The sequence below is a fragment of the Buceros rhinoceros genome, unplaced genomic scaffold (genome assembly GCF_000710305.1).
Source record: "Buceros rhinoceros silvestris isolate BGI_N320 unplaced genomic scaffold, ASM71030v1 scaffold18324, whole genome shotgun sequence".
NCBI lineage: Eukaryota > Metazoa > Chordata > Aves > Bucerotiformes > Bucerotidae > Buceros > Buceros rhinoceros.
Window position 1 is genome coordinate 59,976 of NW_010409043.1, and position 23,811 is coordinate 83,786.

Here is a 23,811-nt window from a genome sequence, read left to right on the forward strand (position 1 = left end):
CAGGAATAGCACAGCTGGCTCACAACATCTGGAAAGAGCAAGGGGCAACTTAGTTCTCTCCTGCCTGACCCTGTTCTTGCACAACTGCCAGTTTGCAATGAGCAATGACACGAGGACTAATTTGCCCCAAGTGGTCCACAGAGAATGATTCCAAGACCTCTTTGGAATCAGTGGTTTGCCTCCAACAGGAAACAATCCTTGAAAAGCCTTACCCAGCAAAGACACATTTTGTCAAGCTAGCATACAGATTTCTCAATTTTAGTAACCATAAATAAAAGCTCAACATGTTCCAGTTACCGAATTTAGTCAGCAACAATAAACCTCAATCAAAAGGACTAGTGACTAATCAAAAATCCAGTCTTCCTACAGAAAAAAACTCCTCCATAGACAGAAACACAATCAAGAAAACATGCACGTTACATTTAACACGCTACGTGTAAAGAGAAATTGCTTGTCCGCTGACAAAGCAAACAAGCAAAGAATTAAGGTTCTTGGAAAGTGTAAGGACAGAGGGAGAAGAAAGATGAAGTTGCAGAACTATGAAATAAAAAGACAACATAACGGACAGTAGAGATCTTGCTTTAGCAACCGTATCTACAAGAACAGATTTGAACAAAGACATTATTTCATCTGCAAGACATGATTGAAAATAAGAGTCACTGCAACCTACTGTAAGAAAGTACAAGTTTGTTGTATGGTAGCCAAGGACAACACTGCTCGCATGGTACTGACATACGACACAGGAGACCCAGAACTACATCCACAAGCATCATCTTTAAGTAACTCAGGTATATAAAATATATTTTCATATGTTGACTGTGAAGTGGAAGTATTTTTATAGTTTCCAGTTCCTTCATAAAGACAGCAGCCTAAATAATAATTGATAAAAAGTTTATAGTCACTTGCTGGCAGAACACAAGAACTTTATTTAGAGGAGAAAGGCGTCACGCGCTTCCCATTTAAGCAAAAACATTACATTCCTTTCTCTGGAGTAAAATGCTCTCAATTCTTTCAGAATCTGGCCCATGTCAAACCAACCACCTGGCCAGCTTTACGACCTCTACATACTACATAAAATAATCACACAGTTACCTAGTTCAGCATTCTTCATTATCACAGAATCTTTTACCTTGTATTTTTCATTTCTTTTAAAACTACTAGAGAATCAAAAGTCAAAGCTGATCTGCAGCATACAAGCACAACAGGAAGAAATACATTTTAAAAGAATAATGGACAAGTATGGGGTTTTTTTGTTGCTTAATTATTTAAAATACATTAGGAGATATTTAAAGTCAATGTTCCGGCTGCCTATCTAATATAAAAATTACAGCACAGACATGGACATAAGGACTACCTATAAACATATCCACCTCAGCAGTCTTGCAGAGAGGAAAATAATGGAGTTTGAAGTCTAACAGAGTGAGCGTCTTGAAATGCAAATAAAAGGAATACCTTTAAAAAACCCCAAACAAAACAACAAAAATCCCCAGACCAAGCAAAAAACCAAGCAAAACAGAAACAAAAATCCCAATCTTTAACAGAGAAGCAAGAAATTCAGCTAATCTCAGCTGCGGTGATATAAAACACATTTCACGAAGCCAGTCCCAAAACATCTGGAGTTCTATAAGCTGTAAGCCTCAGAAAAACTCATTCACACATCTTGTATTCTCCAAGTGTAAAACTCTTCCTAACCACATCACACCTGACCATGCTAGTACCAATTTTCAAATGCACCAAAATACAGTTAAAAAATCCAGTGTTAAGCAGAAGTCGAGGCTCTGAGAAGAGAGACTGATGCTATAAAGCTGTTCATTAGCATACGAGCAGCACACTGTTGTTTTGGTTTTTTTTTTTTATGGTGCTTCATGGAAAATGTCATTTTCCTACACAATTTTCTTCTTGTGGGAAAACCCACAACAATGTAAGCTGGTATGAGAAAGCAAAAGAATTACTCCCCTAAATCTTTTTCTAGGCTGTCATATGCAACATCAGCCTTACAAGGTGAAGTACTACAAGCACAGCAAACCTGGTAAAGGCATACTGAACATCTGGGACACGAGCCTGAAGAGGCAGGATGCTCGCCAGAGCTCTTCTGGCTCTTCACCTTGCAAGCTGGAGTCAGGAGTCCCAGAGTTCTGGGTGGTTCTCAGGACTACCATAAAGCATTAATTTCTTCCGTCATATCGATGAAGATGCCTACATAAAACTGCTAAGAAGCACTCCTTTGTTTCACTTCCCCCTTAGGCTCTGTAGGTAACCATCAACATGGGAAAAACAACTGTCAGGAAAGAAGTAACTTCCATATTTTTGCTTTGTTTTTTAACATCATGGTGCTTACTGTCAGAGTCCCTTCCCATGAGCCACACTGTTTACTCCAGTTACAAAGAAAGGCTTTTGCCCTGTAGAACAGGAGAGGAAGCTTTTTCATTTTTAAAGGGGAAGCTAGTTACAGAAGTAGGAAAGATGGCTTGCTGATATGTCCATTTTTACTCTTGTTTTTAATAATTCATGTCAAACCCTATTTGTCTAGCCAATTCTAAGTTTCCTTGCATCCAGGTATTGAGATCCTCTCTAACCTCTGAAAAACAACACCACGCTCTTAAACGTTCGGAGCTTCTTGCTTTCTGAAGAATCCTCTTCACAAATGTTCTAGACAGGTGAGAGGAACTCATTTTCAAATTGATTAAACCTTGCACAACAAATGAGCCTTTTATTCCACAAGATGCATCAATATTCCGTAATTAAATCCAACAGGAAGCTTTTGCCATAAAAAAAATAAAAATCATCAACTTCATTTAATGGCTCAAAGAGTCTCAGCATTTTTGATGACTTAATTTGAAATTTCAGTTGCTGAACAGTAGTTTTAAAGCAAATTCAAGGATTTGGTCAGTCAGCCACTTTAGGTATAAATTGTGCTGCTTACAATGTTTAGTTACTCAATTAAAAAGCCTTATTGTGTATAATCTGAGAAACTGAATGTATTTTTCTGGTATTAGAGGTGGGGGAGGGAACATACTGTAGACTGGTTTCTCTCTTTTCATGCACACAGTGATCTGAAAATCTTTATATCTAAGCTTATAGGCTTATTATAGGCACTACAGGGAGTATTTTTAGGCCCTAAGGAACTAGTGTCTTCCTGAAGGAATACTGTTGAGTTTTAAGCAGAGTACAAAGTAGGCTGAAGAAACTGTCTCAGATTTAAACCAATAATATTAATTTACTTATCTATGTAGACAGTTTACAGTACGTAGTTAAAACATGCTGAGATTTTCAAAAGCTCTCAACTGAGCCCCATTTTCCAAAGCAAGTAAAATCTCATGCGTATAAATAGACTAGAACAAAAATAAAACAACAGCAGGGAAAGAATTAGCGCAAGATGTTACAGTGTACAGTTTGAAACAATGAAAGTATTTGTGCACTCTGACTGTACAGCTAGTTTTCATTAGAAGTTAGATCAGTTTTGCAGTGATGCCAAGGGTCTGCTCCAATGCACTTCAGTTTGGTCAGTGAAGACACAGTTGTTTCCAGTTTCAGACCTTCAGATAAAGGCATTTTCAAAGCCAAAAAGATTTCAGTGAAAGTCTTAAGGCTGCTTCTGGTGACAGCAAGTACTATTAACCTTTCAGTGAAAGGGACCCTCATCCTCATTCCCCAGAAAGACTAAATAATACAAAAGATAAAAAGAGTTGGCAGGTAAACCAAAGCCTTCTACTCTTTCCTACGCAAGAATTAACAAGCAGGTATGTTTCACTGAATTCCTCTTGACATTTACTATACTGAAGAAGTCCTGAACAGATCCCATTAGAGTGACTGTCAGCCTCATACTCAGCTACCCAGATGGATCAGCCATCTGCCTGCTGGATAAATGCAGGTTGTAGGAGTTAAAGAAAACTGTCCAAGTCCTTCTGGAACAAAATCCAATCTCTGTTTGCTTTAAAACGAACATAAAGCATTAAAATATGAAAGGCCAAGTAAACACAAAGAATACAAAAGCAGGAAACATTACTGTTTCACTGGCATCATCCGGAAGTGAAGAACTGAATGTAAGCCATGCAGAGCTGTCCTTGTGTGGGCTGCCTACACTTATCAGCCGAGACTGCATCTTCCTTTCAGGACTCTCTAGAGGCTGCAGTGTTCCTGCTCCACCCATAGACTTTTCTCAACAATTTTGCACCAAGGCAGAAGCAGCATCCCACAGCTGAAGTCTTACTTCCCCACTGCTCTTACTTCACCTGGATTTAACAACTGGCACAGGACCATTAAAGCTTTTCAGTTCGTCCTTTCAAGCCCTGCTGCATCCCACACTGAAGCCTTCTCCCTAACCAGATTTGTTCTATCTATAAAACATCTACTTCCTCATTTCATAGATAGGAGTTTTTAGATACTGCAGCATTGCTCTAACATAAAAATACAAAAATAGAGCTAACAACAAAAACCAATCACATCTCACTCTGCAATATAAACAAAGATCAACTCATTATCTGAAGTGGTAAAAATAAAGATAAAAATAATTCTTTCTAGATTTAAAAAGTAACCACTTTAAACATACCGTGTTTTCCATCTCATCATAATAGTCTTAAAAAAAAAGAAAAAGGCTGACCAGAAATCACAAGCACCTTAAATGCTGTTTTCCAGTAGCCATGATAAATATTTTATAAACCACTTTAGTAGAAAGGAGGACTAATACACAAACATCAACCAGAAGGTAAGTTTGCCATCTCTGATCTCTGGAAAAAGTATCAGGACTGGGAGACACATTAGAGCAGCCAGGTCAATGCATCACTTCTCTTGCTATTTCACAATAAAGCTTCTTGTACACATTTCATCTTGCAATTCTTAGGCAAAGCTCAATAACCTAGACTAGAACATCCTAGCTAGACCTCGATTCATGGATTTTGAACAATGAAGCAGCCGCACACATTCTTTTGTAGACTTACAGTAATTTAAAAGTGGAAAATATCTAAAAAAAATTCTGTGCTTAAAAAAATAAAGTTAAGCTTCAAGGTAAAACAAAACCTTGTTGCTTTAGAAATTAAATGTTTTACTACATTTTACTCTGCTACTGTGCTGCTTCCATTAACTGCAGCCGCGAAAGCCAAGCTGTGCTCTTGAACGTACGCAGAGTTGTGTGTGTGTGCTAGGAAGGACGGCTCACAGAGGTAAACAAGGCCAGCAGAGCCTTACAGAATGTTCTGCTATGCAATCACATTACCTACAAACAGCTGGCTTTGTGACATCTGAGACACTTTCAGTTCAAATCCAAGAACATTTGTTCACAGACAGCTGTAACAGGAGAAAACAAACTAGGTATCTATGACACAAAATAAATCTGTGGACTCTAGCTGTGCCAGGAGCTGTCGTGTTCACCAATGGTGCTTTTAAGGAAATCACCACCCTCTAACCGTGTAATCCACACCCTTAAATGGATTTTATTATTCCTATAGGAGGAACAGACAGAAGCACAAGGCTGCACATACTCCTGCTGCAGCAGTGTACAACCCAGCAGATGAATTTATACCTCCAGCATGTTCCATCCTACAGTAAGGACATGAATTCCCCAAGAAAAACATGAACCACATTAAACAAGTGTCTTCTCTTATTTCAATCCTGACTTCATGGTTCCCTTTCTGGAACCATACACAAAGATTTCAACAAGACCTCTTCTCACAGGAACTTCAGTCACATTCCTTCATCTAAGAGGAGATGAGTTTCTGGGGCTTAGCCCACTGTGTTACGGAACAGGTCACCTCCTGCCACACACCACTTCATTCAAAAGCTCTGTATCTCGTAGCTGACAGGTCACTGACTCTTACTAGTGTTCAGTGGTTACAACAGTCCTATGACAGAGATGAGACTTCACACAGGAAATCCGACCAACTCACAGCCCACTTGCTCTTTACATCTCTGCATGCCTGCAGCTGAGATGGGCCACAGCACACAGTTCATGCTAACGAGTGGCTTCAAGCAAACGGGAAAGGTAAATGTAAAACCAGCTTCTAGATCCCTGATGGATAATATTTCTTTCCAGGAACTGAAACGTAGCTTTTGGGTTATAACTAGACAGAGTAATGCAGGGGGTAACCTGTGGAACCCTCTCAGCAGAAAATCCTTTCCATCACTGCATGTAAATGCAGGGGTCTGGGCTCGACAAACCAGGGATCCCTCCAGAACTGTGCCTTAAAGCGAAACAACTGATCGTGTATTTTGCTAACACTTTTCCCTTGATAGCTTTCACAACTACACCAGTCTCACACAAGCCTCTTGCCTCCAGAAGCCAGTGACAACGAGCTAAAAAGTTTCAGTTCTTTGCTACCAAGTAAGGTGGATGCTGGAATTTACAAGGAAATGTTCCTCCCTATTGTGCAAGCAGGTTTTGGACCGCACCCCTCCAGAAAGGGAAGGCACAAGTTCTGAACCACTGCAGAGCAGGCAAAAGAGTCAAAGATGATGTAACTTGTTTCCTCATTGCTGGGTAAGGAGAGAACAGGCCCAAACTATCTTGCGCCAACAAGATGTCAGCACATGGTAAATGGTTTTAGCTCAGAGTCTTGAAGCCTTCCCATTTTGGTAACAGCTATCAATGTCCAGTTAAGTTTTACTTTTGCTGAAAAATTACATTCAAATAAGAAATCAAAAGTGCTTTGTCACAAGCTGTTTGGAAAAAAAAATATGCCTGAAACTATGGAAGACCTGCATGGAATTTTCCTTCTGCAGATGCAGCAGCCAGTTAAACAGACGCCTTGGCTTCAGGAGAGACACAGATCGCTGCGCAGCGAGGAACGATCTGTGCTCATTGAAAGCAACAGAGCAGAAGCTCTTGGGAGACGCCTGTTGCCCACAAAGAAAATTCACTGTTTGTAAACTACATTTAATTGCAGCCAGAATATGCTTCAGATAAGGAATGGAGCAGAGTAACTTCTATGTGAGGAACAACTTGGTTAATAACAAATTGACTGGTTATATCAGTAACCCAGGTTTTTTAATACCTGTTTTAAGCACCCCTTACACTGTTTTTTAGGACGAATTTACAGACTGCCATTAACTCAAAGAAGATGCGAGCAAAGATTTTTAAATTATAGTCCTGGACCCAAGTATGCACTACCTCCTCACAGAAACACTCAAAGGCTGCAGCTTGGCTCCACGCTCAGATTACGCACATTACTGTATTAACAGATTGAAGGTCTAGTCCTTGGGGAGCCTTCTCATTCTCCAGTCTAATAAAAAAAAAACCCAAACACCTCTTACCTAGGGAACTACAGAGCACTACAGAATACCAGTTCAGCAATGGAATTCCCTTTAGAGAACCAAAGTAAACATCGTGGCTATTTTGTGATGGGCTTACATTACCACAGCGTAAGCCCAGTAACCTGTCTGGGTTTAGCAGTGGGTACTTAGAGAACAAAGACTATTTCAACATCCTCCTTCAGGTTATTTTTACCAAAGTCGTATCCTCCAGGAACATTTTAGGTAGCAATTAGGCAGACACATTTGACTTCTGCTGCCTTTAAAAGGCGTGGCACAAGCACTGTGTATTTAATTTTTAATTAACTCTCAATCCTGCAAATACTTATCTTTCATTTTATTTGTCAACTTCATCTAATTCTATCCAGACAATTACACCGTTAAGACCAGAAACTTACAGTAAGGCTCATAAGCGTCTGCTGAACATTAAAGCTTCTAATTCTAAACCAAGTTTTATTCTCTCTCAATTTTTTGACTTTTCAACATCCACTCAGTTAACAATTGAGTTATTTTGCGAAAACAACAGCACACACATTTCCTGAAAATGTAATGGACATCAAATTCAAGGCTGTAGAAGTGACAAGGAAGATACTGTACCTGAACAAAATGAAACCAAGTGACTCAACAGCTGCCCGCCTCACGTCATCATTCACGTCACTCACCTACAAAAGGGAAAACAGGACATATAGAACATAGTTAAAACACCCGAGGACTCTGCAGCGCTTCAGGCCAGGTATCAGGCATACAGTAAAGTCAACAAGCCTTAGCTGAACAGCCTCACCTTTGTTCACACAGTGTGACTACAAGCCTACCAAAGAGCAGCCAGACGTCATCTTTGGCAGGTTGGTTTTTTCTCCCCAGCCCATCACTACACAGATTATTCACCGCAAACCAACTACTTTAGGATCATGTTTTATTTTTTAAAAAATTCTTTTTTTGTGATACCAGGTTAAATATTCTCTTGCTGGAAGTCTACTAATCCTAATGTCAGAAGACTCTACTCATAGTATTAAGGAAAGCTTCTACTACTTCACAATCTCTGATTTGCACCAGAACATTAACGCTGTAGGTACAAAGCCTGCCAAAGCAATGTGCTTACTCTCTCATTACAGATTTCTTGCTGTGTGCTCCTCATCTCGCAGTACTTACAGCCACATGCAGTAGGCGTCTGATAGCCTTGTTGTTCCCCGAGCCACAGTATGCCATAGCTACAGTGTACATGCCAGAACGACGGAGAATTGGATCCTGGAAGAAAAAGCACCAATCTTTAATATCCATCCAGACAGGGAGTCAGTAATCCCGACTTTAAATCTGTTCCACTCTTGGGCCTGGAATCTGCAAGCAGGTAGCCTCACTGCTTAACAATTTATTAGGGATGAGTAACAGGAGAATAACCAAAGCGAGGCTGTCATTACCAGTTTTAGGGGGACAGAAAGGTGCTATGCCACGGGCTACCAAAGACAGCGTCTGGCAGATGTGTCATCCTGCTTCTTATTCACTATCTGCTATTGACCACTACTAGATCTGTGAGAATGACCCACCTACAGCAAGCCTCACCTGTTAACTGTTACACCCTGTTCTGCTCCTTGTTGCTGCTCACAGGACTACGGAGACTGAGTATGAGGCTAAAGAAATATACAACTAAACACTGTTATTCGTGTATTTTTTAATCAGAGTGAAGCAACCTGTGAAACTGCTCCACTTCAGACCTATGTAAGAACTTACCTGATTTGAAACAGACAACCCACTGTAGCTGGGGATTTCACAGAAGGACAGGAAAGTCACCCGTGTAACAGAAGAGCCAGGGACTAAGTCTCATCTAAACTTACCTTATCTCTGCAGAGACTCTCAATGAGAGCATCTGCCTCCTCCATCCTTCCATACATGACCAGAGCAATTCCAACTGCAAGGCCTCGCAAAATCTTTTCATGCTGGGTTTCCTGTGCGTAGCCAACCATGTCCTCAATAGCCTGAGCATTTTTAGATCCCAGCATAACCAAACCCAATGCCAGGCCAGCTGCCTCACCTACACAGCACAGAACAACAACAACAAAAACATGAAGCAAGCTGTGTTCTCCAAAGCAGTAAGTACTATATGCAAAGAATCACACAAGACGTAGGCCAACAGATCACTTCTGGACACTACCATGCCCAGCAAACACACTATTCGTGGCCAAATGTGCTTGTAATGATAACCTACCAGCCACAACTTAGTGCTCTTCCCTACCAAGTTCAATTTTCTCTTCCTTGGGTCAAGTGGTGTTGAGATAATTTTCCTGTGAACCCCTGCCAAAGCAGCAGTAGCCCCCACAAGCTTCTCCAAGCCTATCTCTCAGCCAAAAACGTCACATGGAGATCAGCTGATCTGCAGATCAACTACACTAAATAAAAAGCGTATGGCAAAGGAAAGATTAGAGTAAAATGAGGGACTGTTTAAAGAGCTAGCATGTCTTCTGAATATCTGGCATACTGCCACAGACCAGTTCTGACAGGACCTCTGAACATTACTGCCACTTAACTGAAGAACTATACCGATCAGGAAAGTAAATAAAATGCAGCTAAGGCAATCTAAAAAAAAACCCAAACCTACCAAAAGACCCCACGTGCCTGATAAGACCTCAGATGGTTATCTGCTTTGAAAGCAGAATATTTACCTGTCACTGCATCATCCTGGTACAGATTTGTTTTCAGCAAATCGTACACGTCTTGACGTGCTGTTCCCATGGCAGCCAGACCCAAACCCAGGCTGCCACCGTGTCGGACAATCTAGGGAAACATATGCAGGGTTATTCATCATAAAACACAGAACAATACAGCTTCAGCTGAAGGAGACCTCTTTCCATTAATATAAAACTGCAAACTTTTAGCCCCAAACCACCCCAAATGACCTCCTGACCTGTTAGAAACACCACTTTCACTGTCTCAGGAAGTACCTCTAATGAAAGAGGCAGAAAATAGAATAGAAATGGCAGTTCAAAAGCCCCTAAACAATGGGTATCAGAAGCTTTACACATAGCACAGGAGACTTTCTAGTATCTTTACGGTCTTTTTCCCCTCAAGTGATTTATGTAAAACCATAAATCTGTGCCATGTGTAAAAATTGCTGCCTAGTAATAGCTTTTAAATAGAAAGCTAAATCAGTACCCACTTGAACAGCCCACATCCTCTTTTGTTCTAACACCAGACACAGGAAAGGCAGTACACTTACAAAGAGATGAGTGGGATCCGTTCACAGAATTTTTAAAGAAGTCATCTGAAATTCCCCAAAAAGAAGGGAAAAAAAAAAATCTATTCCTAACTTAAAAAAGGACTTTTGCAGAGGTCTACAAACAGTGAGTGGTGATGTAAAACACTTCTTTTTGTATAATATACATTAAATCTACAGGGCAGAGAAGCACTTTGTGGCTTATTCCTTTGACAGCTAAGCCATAAGCAATAACAGTGCATGAATACTGCAGGTCCACTAGCAAAAGAAAGTAGATATACCAGTGGTAAGAAAGATGAAGCTAGATTCACTGCCAAATATGTAAGAATTTCCTAAAAATCTTACCTACACCTTGAGCAATAGGTTGTTAAAACCAAACTTTGTACTTAAGGCCCACAGGAGGTGTTAGTATCACACTGCTGCCATGGCCTTAGTTACCGCTAACCCCCATTTCTAAATCAGCACCCTTCTGCAATTCCCAACCAAACGAGACTCCTCGCTGAACCCAGTACATACATCGTTACTGGCATTCTTCAGCTGGTTCAGCAAATAGTCAATGATGTCCCCACCGTGGTTAGCATGAATGAGACCCAAGGCATAGAGACCTCCGCCTTCCTGGTAGGCTGAGCCTGGAGAGGTGTCCTTGGGTAGGTATGTTGCCATTAGCTGTAAAGCTTCTTTCTCATGACCCTACACATCCGGTGTCCAGCAGGGAGGGAAAAGAGAGGGAAGTGAAAGGTGAAAAAACAGTGCATGAAAACACTTCACAGTAATATTTAAACAAGTCAGGAGAGAACATGTTACAGTCATTGCTTTCCCCACAAAAATGAGCCTTTCAGTGCTGTACAGTCAGCAAAGGATCCTTCTGTACTGGGGGTTTATAACCACAGTACACAGTGTTCATCAAACACTTGGTCACTGACCTAAACCAGGGCAAATTTGGTGGGAAGCTACATCGATTCATTCACTAGAGCATTTTAATATGGGTTGAGACACACAAAATGATTACAAAGACTTCTTGTTATTTCAGAACAGCTTTGAATATACCCTCCCTGTGAATGAATTTGAAGAAAATGACTGCTACTTAGGTGACCATTCAAACATAGTGACACTACAGTAAGGACTTTGGTACTATCCCAGAACCACTCAAGAAATACACACCTGCAATTTTAATAGCTAGAAACTACTCTCCGTGTTCAACTCACAAAGGAAGAGCTGAGCTAGGAAAAAAGACTCTCCTTGAGCCATCTTATCCACCTTTTGGATGCTCAGCAAAACATGCCATAAACTACATGGGATATCAGACCAGATGGACTTGAAGAGCGGAGCTAGGAAAAAAGACTCTCCTTGAGCCATCTTATCCACCTTTTGGATGCTCAGCAAAACATGCCATAAACTACATGGGATATCAGACCAGATGGACTTGATAAAGCACAGCTTTTCTTCAAACCATGCTACAGCTGTGCCTTGCAACAGACCAGGTAAACTGAAGGGCAGGCATCATTCAGAATCCCCATTTCAATGTTTTCAGAGTTCACGAGCCAAGCATTTTACTGAACAGAGGGAAACAAATGTAATGTTACCTTGTGTATAACACCCAAGCTGGCAGTAGCAGTAAACTTTGCCCAGTTAGTGGCTCTGGCCAGCCACTCCAAATTGTCTCTGGAAGATGAAAAGAGAAAGGTTATATATAGCGCTTCATACAGCCTGTTCCTCAACCTGCAAACAGGGTTTCACAGCACTAAAGACTGCTTTCGAACCAGAAAGCATCTCCAGAAGGCAAGAGGCCTAACCACACTTCTACTTTAGACTTCTCTCCCCTTCATTAGCCCTGATTTTTGGCTGGTCATAGTCAAGGCTTCTAGATACTGGTGATCTCAGTGAAAGATGGTAAACAACTGCTCAATATGCAGTCCATCAACATCCTGGGAGAAATTCTAGCAGAGTTTCTAGAGCCTTCCTCAAGTCCCTGGTGAGGTCAGCCCTGATATTTCCCTTCCAAAGGTCATTCAACACTGTCAGTCTCTACCAAAAAAGATATATAATCTCAAAAGTTCTCCAACTAGTAATCAAAGAGAACAGAATCTCCAGATCTCCACCCTCCAATCTGTTCATATGCTTAGCAGTCAAGCAAAGCCAGTTTACGAGTAAAAGGAAACAATCCCAACTTCTTCCCTCTGCCTCCACATTAGTTCTCTGACCCTTTGTTTATTCTTCTCTAAGCCCATCGGAGATCTGCAGCCACCCTGTTGGAAGGGTGTAGCAGAGCAAAGCAGAGGAACGATGTTGTTCAAACAGCTCTGAATGACACTGGAGCTTCCTTGCTGTACATTTACCTAAGGAACTGGTCACTGGTTGTACCACAATGCATAAAGGAGTTTGCTATAACCGTTGCTGTATGACACACGGAATTCCGCACTGCATCCTGAAAGAACAAAACCAGTCAGTATCACCAGTCAGCAAAAGATACACCCTAGGCTGCTGAACATGCTCGCCAGTACACTAGAAAAATGGATTGTAATTATGCTCAATTTAACCAGCAATTTCCCTTTAATCAGAGTTAATAGATTGTTAATACATTCTAATATATCCTGAACCCATCTTTTGAGTGCAAACCAATCCCTTCTGTGAGTTTGTCAGAGATGTGATTACTTCAATTGCAGCTTAATTGGAAAACCCCAATTTCTGGTTCCCAGAACTGAGCACTGCAGAGCGTGTGCTGCTGATGTTTTCAACCCATCCCTGGAACACTGTGCAGGGTCACTCCCAAGCACTCCAGCAGCAGATGGAAAAGATTTTCCAATACACCCAAAGTGCCCCCTGAAATAATGAACCCACTGAAAAGCATCCCCTGCCATTTTTGCTGACGATGTGCATCTCATTCCACATATAAAAAAACTTCTCTTATGGTTTCTATTAACCATTTAGTTTAAGAGTCCAATTTGCCCACCCCTGAGTAACACCCTCCAAAGAAAACCAGTTCCTCAATTCACTAGCACTGTCTACATTACAGTATCTGATCGGTTTTGTCTTCACTGTGGAAATACTCGTCTCTGAGCACGTACCAGGATTTCTGTAGCCAAGCTGAAGGTGTGGTCTCTCATAACACCTCAATCAAGACACTGACATACTGTAACCTACAGTCCTGGCTGACTCACTCTCTCACCAACCAGCAGCATTTGCAATGGATCAGTCATGGAGCTGGAGGGTGAGTTCATGCATCTCAGCGACCAGATGGAAAACAAACCACCAGAAAAAGGGAGTGGAGACAAGGATTTGTTTCTATAATCAATCATCATTAAAAAAAAAAAAATCAACATGCTAATAGCAGCCTGTCATTAGGCCATACTAGCTGAAATGATATGATTTTACAGCCTTCTTTGGGTGCAATCAGCTCTCCTCTTGCCTCACAAGCTCAAGTTTTAAACGCTAATTTATCATTACTAAACTATAGACTTGTATCCTCAGAACCCAGGGAGGCCATGCTAAAACATGACATTGTAAAATAATACAACAGCAACGTGGTCAAAACAAACAGAATGAATCAGATGAATCCAAGACAGCCACACCTAACAAAGCCTCTTACCTTTGTGTTTTTGAGGATCATGAGGTCTGTATTGTTGTTTCGTATTAAAAACTGCAGATGTAGCTCAATGGCCATTTCCCCACTTAAAATTTTAATCATTTTTGAGATCTGGTCCTTAGGCTCTGGGTTCTTCACATACAAGCAAAAAGAAGAAAAAAATATGAGAACTCAACCACGGCCCTGTTCAAATACGGTTCATGCAAAGCCACTCTGCTATGTTCCCACCACCATATTCCAAAATTTATCCAGTTTTAGGACTAAAAGGATATTGTTTCTGCCTTGCAGCACAAGCCCAAACCTCCCAGATAAAGTCTCTTTGTGCACAACAGTGCGGGGGAGAGAAGAGACTCTTTGAAAAGAAATGTATTCTTTCATCGAAAGCAAAAGGATGTAAGTGACTTCTGATATTCTGCAAGCTGCTGTTTGGCCTTACAGATACAAGTCTCCTGCAAGAGGCAACCACTTTTATAAACGTGAGCCTTATTTCCATGGAAGTTTTAACGGAGAGGACCACAAAGCCACAACACTTTGCATGACCCTGCTGAGCTGCAGCATCATTCTTGTGAGCTACAGGCCTCATGTAGAGCAACAGCTAGTGGAACTAGGAATATCCAATACATTCATCTTCCAGAGCTCTTTGAGAAAGCCTCCTTCTTCCTCACGATGGAACAGTTTCCACAGATTAAGTTCCAACAGAAGACCCTTCTGAGTGAAAAGTACACTGCGGTTTTCCGTACTGACATTATTAACTGGTCAGAGACCAGCCAAGCATGGGTTCAGCCCTTAAACTAATCCCCTCAACTATTTCTTTGTAGTCAGCATTCTGATTTGTGGAGTGAAGATTAAGTTCAAGAACATTTCTGGCCACAGGGATCATTTTTATGTACCTGCCCCTTGGCACAGTCAGCAATGCCAATGCGGCAGAAACTGATTTAAGACACTTTCCTGCACAAAAGCACTGTTTACATGTTCCTTGATGGGGCAAGAAACTCCACCCCTTTTGTTTTCCTTGTGGAATGTAATTTCAAGAAAACACATCTGCTTGCCCTTGATTAATTTAAGTGATCTGCGAGAATCTCTCAAAGATTCCCAAGTCTAGTTTGCAAACATATAGCATGGGGAAAAAGAAAAAAAAAATCCAAAACAGTTGTCTTGGGTTTTAACTTTCCTCACTAGTAGTATTTCTTTTCCTCAGCACTGGAAGTGTCAGAACTGCGTTAGCATGTGCATGTTAGAAGTGAACTCACTTCCTCCCAAAACTTGGGAAGAAAACTAAACAAAAAAAAAATCCTAACCAGCTGGTCCAGCAATGTAACTGCCATGCTTAGCCAGAGGCCACACCTTCCTCCTTCACGGACAAGAAGCTATGTTACATGAGCAACCCCTCCTGCCATTCCTGCAGAACAGCACCGGTTCTACCCAGCCAGAACTACACCCAGACATCAGAAGAAGGGAAAAAAAAAACAGCACCGCTAAAGATCTTAGCATCAGGTTCTGAAATTTCAGGCCCTTTCTTCTGTAATGAGTTAATTATTTCAATATCAACAAAAAGCAAACATATGAGCCAGGTCCTTCTGTCGCCTCTTTTGTGGCTCAATAATTCCTCCCAAAATCAACCCACTTCCCACTCTCCTGCAGCTTCAGTATCTGAACTGCTGGACTTTCAGACTGCCAGATATTTGGTCCTCAGACATCATCTGTCACCTTGTCTCCAAGCAAGACAGAAGTGGAATTCAAGACAGAAGTGGAATTCCATCCTTCGTTAGTCAAACGAATCTGACAAGCCCAGAGATTCAATAAGAAAAGCTAAGCAAGGCATATTTTGGAAATAGCACTCACAATTTCTGCCGACTTCCCCACACAAGCGCTTCCTGGTTTCTCTTCTGCTTCCATAGCATCACTGAAATAAAATAAAAATTAAAAATGCAACCCAGTTCATCACCCCTAACTACTTGATCACTGTAATTATGGCTGAACACTGTTCTGAAAGAGCAGCCTGGGATATGGAGAGTGGACTGGAAACAGGATTTTGACAGGACAAGGGCTGACTATCTGGAAGTCACTGCTGAGAAACAAACTCCTCCCTAATTCACTTTTCAGGGAATTTGAAGACAAAGACCCAGAAAAGAGACAACAAAACCAGAGAGGCTTGTAGGGAATAAACAGGCAGAGACAGGTGAGAAAACAAGGTCAAAGTAGGCAGGAAGGATAACCATATCCCCACCCAGAAGCCCTGAGCTCATCACTATTTGGATAGATGCTAGTGTTTTGAAACAGAAATGAAACATCTTAAACTGTTGTTAGCACCTTCTCCTAATGCTTCACAGACTGACTTATAAATTAAGCCTTTCCTTGTATTTCACTGGAAGAGAGGAGAATGCTTACTGTGCCCTGTCGCTGATGTAAAAGCATTTAGAGCCTCAAGCCTTTATATTTAACCAGTCTTGATCTAGGCAGCCTTCTCCATCCCAGACTATCAAAGACAGCGCAGGGATCAGGTTGTGTACAGACAAGACAGCTCTGGTGATTAAAGAGCACAAACTTATTTCATGCTGCCCCCGAGCTGCCAACCCTCTAAAACCAAAGGTTTAAAACAAAACTATCTGACGATCACCCACAAGCCTTCAAAAGGCGAAATAAAGATGGAACTTTTAGTGCCAACTTTGGGTTTCTTACAAGGCCTCTTACCAGAGATCAGAGGCTTCCTGCAACTAAGATCCAGCGACGCTGACACTGAACAAGTTTTAAATGTCAGGTCTTTAACAAAACTCAGATCAGATCTGAATCAGCTCTTTTTAACTGCAAGTACAAAAGGGTCTATAATACTGCAGTATCATCCAAGCTCACCTTCCCCCAAGCAGGCACCAGACCACAAGCTATCACATGAAACCAAACTTGCACGTAGCTGTGATGAGCTTATTGCCTGACCTCTTCCCTTCCTTAGCTTTACAAGTTACTCCAAAGACCAGACAATGTCAGAGTGTTCTTGAGTAATTCACAGTGTGGCTTGATAAAGCACTGCTCGTTAGCTGAGCCACAATAACTGCACCATGCTTACCTCGACAGCAAGGGAAAATGCATTCTTTCAAACAACAGTGAATTCTCCTACTGTACAATTTTGCCCCTGAGCAAACAGCGTGTCTTGTCTATTACCCTGACTTCAATGAAGGGGAGTAGCTCAAATGCTTGTAATGAGCAGCCACACACAGAACAGGAAGCTGCATCAGAGCAGGGCTGTGACCGAACAGTTACACGTCTTCTCAAGCCCATCTCCCCACCTGTCTTTCTCCGATCCAGGGACGGTGCCAGTGTTGGTGGATCCAGGCACGGAGGCAATGGGAGTGCCAACTGTGCGGAGATTCTGGATCACAGAAGACAGGAACTGCTGGCTAGCACTTTCATAGAGATCAAAGCAGATCTGATAGGCCATGAGAAGGTTATCTTCCTTCACCAGCTTTTCCAAGATGTCACTCACAGCCTGCGGATCATCCAGGAATATCAGGCACTGAGCAGAAGGAAGGGAAGAACAAGAAAAAATAAAAAAATCAGAACATACTGTATACTTCAGAATGACAAAGCAACGCTACCCAAGGCCTCACTTCATTTTTCCCATTCCCTCACCTACTGCTTTCACAGAACACCCCTTCAAAGAAAAGAAAAAATCTCTCATAGGAGATAATAGAAAACTTGGAAGAGTTTTCATAACCCAGTTCATAAACAAGATCAAGTATTACAAATTCAAGACACACCATGCAAGCCTTCCTATTTCTGCAGCTTTATCTTTGCAAACTGACAGTGTTGTCTTACTGAACTCAGGAATTTCAAAAGTACATTAAAGAAGCATCAGTCATTCTGTAAGGATGTCTCAGTTGAAATGGAACAGGCATAACACTCCTGAGTCACATGTACATGACCTCCAAGATTGGCAAAGGCCTGAAAACATGAGTAACTTCATAACTCATTGTCTGAACACTTTCAGACTACGGCTTACCAAAAACCAAAGCACTGTAAATGTTCTTTGGAGGAATAAATAAAATTCCAAGCTATGAAGCTACCATCTGATACTCCCTACGTAGGCTTGAAATATTCTGTCAGAGTTGTCTACGTCCCCAATTGCCTTTGAACATATTTGTTTCTCTATACACTGACAAAATATGCAATATTTGCATCTCTTTTTCAAGGTGATCTCACTTTGATACGTATTTGAAATGTTCAAACAGGAAAAGATATTTCACTAAACTGAAGACACCACGTAGGTGTCAAGTTAAATACACCTGAAGAAGAGTAACTTTTGGTTGATCTTTAAACATCACTCTGAGAAGTTTACCTGGCACACGTTGATGAAGTCTGGTTTCTCCAGATTCATGTAGATTTTAACTAGAACTCTCAAGACTTTGTTACGGAACTGTTTATTCTGCATCAAAGACATACAGAGCTTCAAGCTGTAGGCTAGCATCCCAGGAACATCATTCTGAAATAAAATTCAGAGATATCAAGTGTGGGTTTGGACTGACAAGCAGGACTTAGGAATTAAAGTAACGCTACCTCCTTTCTATTTTAAAAAGCAGAGCAAAAGACACACATATATAAACCTTCAATTTCCTTTCCCATTTTCAGAAAAGTTTATATGCAGGTGTATTGCAGTTTAAAGAGAAAGTACTACCAAAAATGTGCGGGATCAGTATTTAATTCAGTAGTTGAAACATGGAAAAGATTAATTTAAAAGTTCAATACCTATTTTCCCTTCTCCACTTTTCTTGTTTGAATTCTTGAATGCAGTGAAATTCACTGCACTAACATAAAATGTCAGCAAAACAAACCACGCACCAAGAAAAGATCCCCAACACACCTATTTCTTACTAATGACTGAGAAACGTATTTGGCTACTAGACTTCAGAAAGGTAATTTGAATGAGGGATTATAAATGGGCAATTAATGTACAGGAGAGCAAACAGAACAGAGAAAGCAAGATGGGTGCCTTGTGATTATCATCCCCACATACAGAAATGGGAGACATCCCAAACCATGGGAAAGCCGTAAACTGAAAAGTGGTAAAATTCAGAGGATTTTAACTATGTGTCTGGCAGACGATTGAGATACTGTGGCATAACAAAATTACACACAACTGCTGAGCTGCTGTAAATGACTACGGGCTGCTTCTCTTACACCATTGCTCGGTATCATAACTTACCTTACACCCTGAGTGAAAGATGTTAAAGCCTTGCAGTGGGACAGGCTAAGGCTGCACCCAGCCACTTACGAAAATTACAGCAGCTCACCCAGCTACTGGATTTTTTTGTTTTGCCTGCCATAAAAAAAAAAAAAAATCACTTACCTAGTCCTAAGGATCCCTTCCCACAGTGACCTACAGCAGGTGACAAGCACAACAAAATAAAGGAGCTTTTCTTATGTTATGCCAGACCTGCATAAGGTCTGCCTAGTCCAGCATTGTGTCTCTGCTACGAGGTGACAGGGAATACCTCAGGAAGAGGGCACACAGCCAGGCTTCCCAGGAATATTCTCCAAGCAACTTGCAACTTGGGGATTTCTTAATGTTACGGTTCTCTCTACGCTTGATCGCTCTAAGTGGCTCCGTCATTCATGAACATACTGAACTAAGCAAACCTGAGTTTCATCTTTTATTCTGTTCAAACAAAACAGAGCAAGTTCCACAGCAACATGGACCTTGACCTTCACTTCTGGATCCATACCTGGAGGAGACTAGATGCACACACCTCCTACCTGCTGCACATACCGATTCAAGGATGGTTTTCTCAAAGACATCCAGCCTGCGTGTCTCCAGAGCAATGCCGATAGCCTGCTTGTACTTGTGGTCATCCAAGCACCGCTGGAACATTTTGTTCACTATCCCTTCTAGCCTTTCATCAACGGGTTTCTTCTCCCCTTCTGGCAGCTCTGCATTCTCCACGCACTGCTTGGTATAGTGGTCGATACATTTTGCTGAAAAGATAGTCAACAAACACGGGGTGGGAGGGTGGGGGTCAACTTCCTCGATGTTTGCGGTATTTTACAGATGAAGAGACCAGCATGAGCTTACACACGTTCTACCAGCAAATACGGCACATGGGACACTACACAAAGGTGAGGCACAAGAGCCATCTGTGTAGTCACGTACAGAGAGTAGTGGAAGATACTTACACACTCTCCTAACAAACTCTGATTTTAGTGTGGAAACCAAGTAGATATTTTTAAAATGGAACCATGATCTTTGTTCAGCTGCACTGTTTTCTAAACAAATGAGGAAAGCAGCAGTAGGAGACTTCCCAGCTCCACTGCAAGCACTAGCAGAGGAGACAAAGCCAGCCCTGGTCCATCATATCCCGCACAAGGTATGCGGTGCCAGCAGACAAGACGTTTAAATGACATTCACATTATACGTGCATTCAACATCTGACTTGCCATCTTGTTAAGGGTGGATGAAGAAAAAGTGTACCCCTCAGACAGATGTGCAGCTACACTTATTAGCCAATTATTTCCAAAGTTATGCTGCAATTGATAATAACACTGGCACACAACGCAGAAAAAGAAAAATAAACAATGAAAGCAATTTTCCTATTAGGAATTCACAATGGAATAAGACTTAAGAACAGGAAACAAATGCCAGAACTCAGTCAGTTCCCTTACAGAATCCCAAAACTGGAGAAAGAAACAACAAATAAACTGGATAAAATCAGCTGCAGCATCAGTTTAAATGAATAGAAGGAGAGAAAGAGGAATATGGAGAAAAGCAGCTAAACCAAGTAAAATCTCTAAGTTACAGTAGTTTTGACAACACAAGAGCTTTTATTTGCAGCAATAGTTGTTTACCAATGATCGTCTCCACATATTCTGAGTTGTCGTTGACATTGAAGAGGTCACCTGCTCCCAGGGCATAGTTCAGCGACTCCTCAAAAGCTCCCAGGTGGTAAAAAACTTTAGAAGCAACTAGAGCAGCAAACTGCCGGCTACGAAAGCCCTCGTCTTCATAAAGAACTTCACTGCAAAGAGAAAGAAGAGTATCAGCTCTGTGTTCTCTGTTCTCTAAGGCCACAGCTTGATCAAACTTGCCTCTTTGGGACTACAGCTCCAACCCCACAACCACCTATATTAGTGCTTTCCGAAAAATAGGGAGCTAGAGGTTGTACTAGCCAGGATCAAGCAACCAGAGCTGCATCCACTTCATAACTTATGTTCTTTTTAATTACTACACCCTGAAGTAATGTGTCTTCTCTTACATTTTGTCCACCGACTCAGAGATTTCCGCCCAGAAGTCATTGACAACAGCATTCAACTTGTGAAGAGCGAACTCCTACCAAAAAATAGTAAAAGGTTATATTACATTTAAAAAAATGCATTTATTACCTTCCCCAGTAAAAATGAAGTGCCACCTAAGGCTGACATCATAACCACTGACCCCTTTCAACAGCAACTTCCCCTTGAAAGGATCTTTGCAAGCATTCACTAATCTTTGCAAGTCCTTTGCAAACAAAGGTCTGTTCATTTAACAGGTAAGACCACCCTGATGTCCCTTCCCATGGCCTCTCTGTGACAAATACCCAGCCAAAATAACTGATAGGTGAAATTTCTTAAAATACAAAGTTTTCAGAGTCTTTGTGGCAACCCGTGTGTAGCACGTAGAAGTGGCCTGCAGTCTATGCCAGCCAACTCTATTTATTTATTTGGACATGGTACTTTAACAGATAAACAATATCCAGACTAGAATCAGCCCATGTGCAATCAGTTCAGAGCAAAAGCAGGGCTCATTCAGATCCCTCACCACCCATGTCCGGTTCCAAGCAAAACATCTGGGGGATTACCAATACTACAAGATGCACCCTCCCCTCCTAAAAGGGGCTACTTTAACTGTTCAAGGACTAACAAGCATCATCAGTGCACCACTACTTCAAGTGTTTGGTGTTGTCCTATGGATTCACATACTCTGTGGACTATAAAGTTTTTGTTGCTGTTTTCTTCTCCCCCTACTGCTAACATTTTTTTTTTTTGCCAAGTGAAAACTGTAACTGGGATTTTGGTTTTCATCAATTAAATTATGCTAAAAGCTTGAGATGTTCTTCAGCTTTGAATTTCACGTAGTAAAAATGCAGGCTGGAACACCTTCAAGTAACAAAGCCCCATTATCATCAGAGAGATGTGGCAAAGAGAGATTGTTGCATGTGAAGCTCCAGTTCAAAACAAGGAAGTTTGCCACGTGTACCACCTGTTATTTAAGCGATTCCTTTCAGCTTTCAGGCTCGATATGACTCGGAGCCCACCTGTTGCTGTCCAGTCATTAATTACTGGGATCCACTCATTTCTGATTTTAAGCTCTCAACATAATGCATTTCCTCCCAGATGTAAGAGCTTACCTTGAGCTGTGGCTCTTCTTCATCCAGAAGAGAGATAATTCCAGCTGCAAAACAAGATCATAGTCAGTTTTGGACTCTCTCTGTTTCAAAAGTGATCAAAACCAACAGAGGAGGAAAGAGGTTTAAAATCTTCAGTATTAAAATTCAAAGAGCGGATCCAAGTTGGTATTACACATGATATAAAAATAGTTCAGAATTTATAACTGAAAAGGTACATGGTTAATAAAAAATGATCCTTCTTAGAGGAAAACATATTAGACAGGAGCTCGGAGAATCTGGGATTTGCTTCCAGCTCCATCATTAGTTTGCTGACTGCTTTCTAGCAAGTCACTTCCCACTTCCCCAAGGGGCTTGAAGATAACCATGTCAAAACCTCCTAACTTTCTCACACCAAGGAAACGGCCCTCATGGCCAAGAGGAGATGTCCTATCTCACAGCTTTAGCAAGACTCCTGGTGCTGTCCCAGAGCACGTGCACAAACAGCTGCAGAAGCATTGTTCCACTGACGTAACTGCAAGGGAGGTTCACGGTTATCTGGGGAGCTCAGTCTGAAGAACGGTTACAGATGGTTTCATTGTCAGACTGCAAGGACACAACTGAAAGGGTTGGCACAGGATCTGACCGAAATCCAACGCAATTCGCTGCTTTCAATCTTTCATCTGTTGTATAGATTGATCACCTTTTTAAATCCAAATAAAACGTTAAGAGGAAATGCCAGCAAGCCTGCTGGAGGGCTGGGCTGGACTTCCAAAGGATCCTGACAAGTCTAAAAGGAGAATGTACAGGTCAAAATGTACCAACATAGAAAGGAATTTGAATAGTACAGCGGAGTAAGATGAAACACGATCAATAATATCATATGGCTGTAGCAGGGTGTAGAGAACGTGAACTTCGCACCGATGTGTAAGTGAGAGCATTTCTTGGCAAATACATGAGGCAATCCTTCTCTCTGCTTGGCACCAACAGAACCCCAAACCAGACTGCTGCGTCCAGCGCTTGGCACCAGGTTTCGAGATTTCTGAGCAAATCAGGGTGTTCAGAACTGAGCAGTGAGAACAAAAAGATCTCGCCATCTGGACTTAAGAAGGTTGACTGGAGGTCTGTAAATGCTTAGTCTACAGAAATCTAGGAAGGGTACAGAGTTCATATACGCACCAGGCAGCAAAAAGAGAATAATCTGATCTTTGTGTGGGATCTGAACAGGATTAGCAAGACCGAGCTTTATTTGGAGCTTCAGAGATTGAGGTTTGATGATAAGAAAAGCTTTCTGACAGGAAGACAGTTATTACTTTGCCTAACAAGGCTGTAGAAACTCCATTATCAGAGATTTTTTTAAAACCAGGTTAGACACAAGTCTGGCAGTAAAAACTGAAGGGGCACCAATATGGGCCTTAGGCAAGGAAAGCAGGTTC

The 23,811-nt window shown here is 41.4% G+C and overlaps 1 protein-coding gene across 1 annotated transcript in view; it reads right to left on the reverse strand.

The window, feature by feature from the left end:
• Window positions 1-22,456, reverse strand: part of PSMD1 (proteasome (prosome, macropain) 26S subunit, non-ATPase, 1) — a gene marked incomplete at its 5' end in the record, with an annotated part of 70,410 nt that extends 47,954 nt beyond the window's left edge. The window contains 15 exons of the mRNA XM_010135109.1: window positions 7,840-7,904; window positions 8,392-8,487; window positions 9,072-9,268; window positions 9,897-10,008; window positions 10,964-11,137; window positions 12,031-12,109; window positions 12,784-12,872; window positions 14,034-14,162; window positions 15,873-15,933; window positions 17,312-17,538; window positions 18,361-18,504; window positions 19,789-19,994; window positions 20,862-21,031; window positions 21,269-21,342; window positions 22,400-22,456. Of these exons, the coding sequence (XP_010133411.1) occupies window positions 7,840-7,904; window positions 8,392-8,487; window positions 9,072-9,268; window positions 9,897-10,008; window positions 10,964-11,137; window positions 12,031-12,109; window positions 12,784-12,872; window positions 14,034-14,162; window positions 15,873-15,933; window positions 17,312-17,538; window positions 18,361-18,504; window positions 19,789-19,994; window positions 20,862-21,031; window positions 21,269-21,342; window positions 22,400-22,456 (1,880 nt within the window). The remainder of the gene's footprint in view (window positions 1-7,839; window positions 7,905-8,391; window positions 8,488-9,071; window positions 9,269-9,896; window positions 10,009-10,963; window positions 11,138-12,030; window positions 12,110-12,783; window positions 12,873-14,033; window positions 14,163-15,872; window positions 15,934-17,311; window positions 17,539-18,360; window positions 18,505-19,788; window positions 19,995-20,861; window positions 21,032-21,268; window positions 21,343-22,399) is intronic.
• Window positions 22,457-23,811: the final 1,355 nt, after the last annotated feature.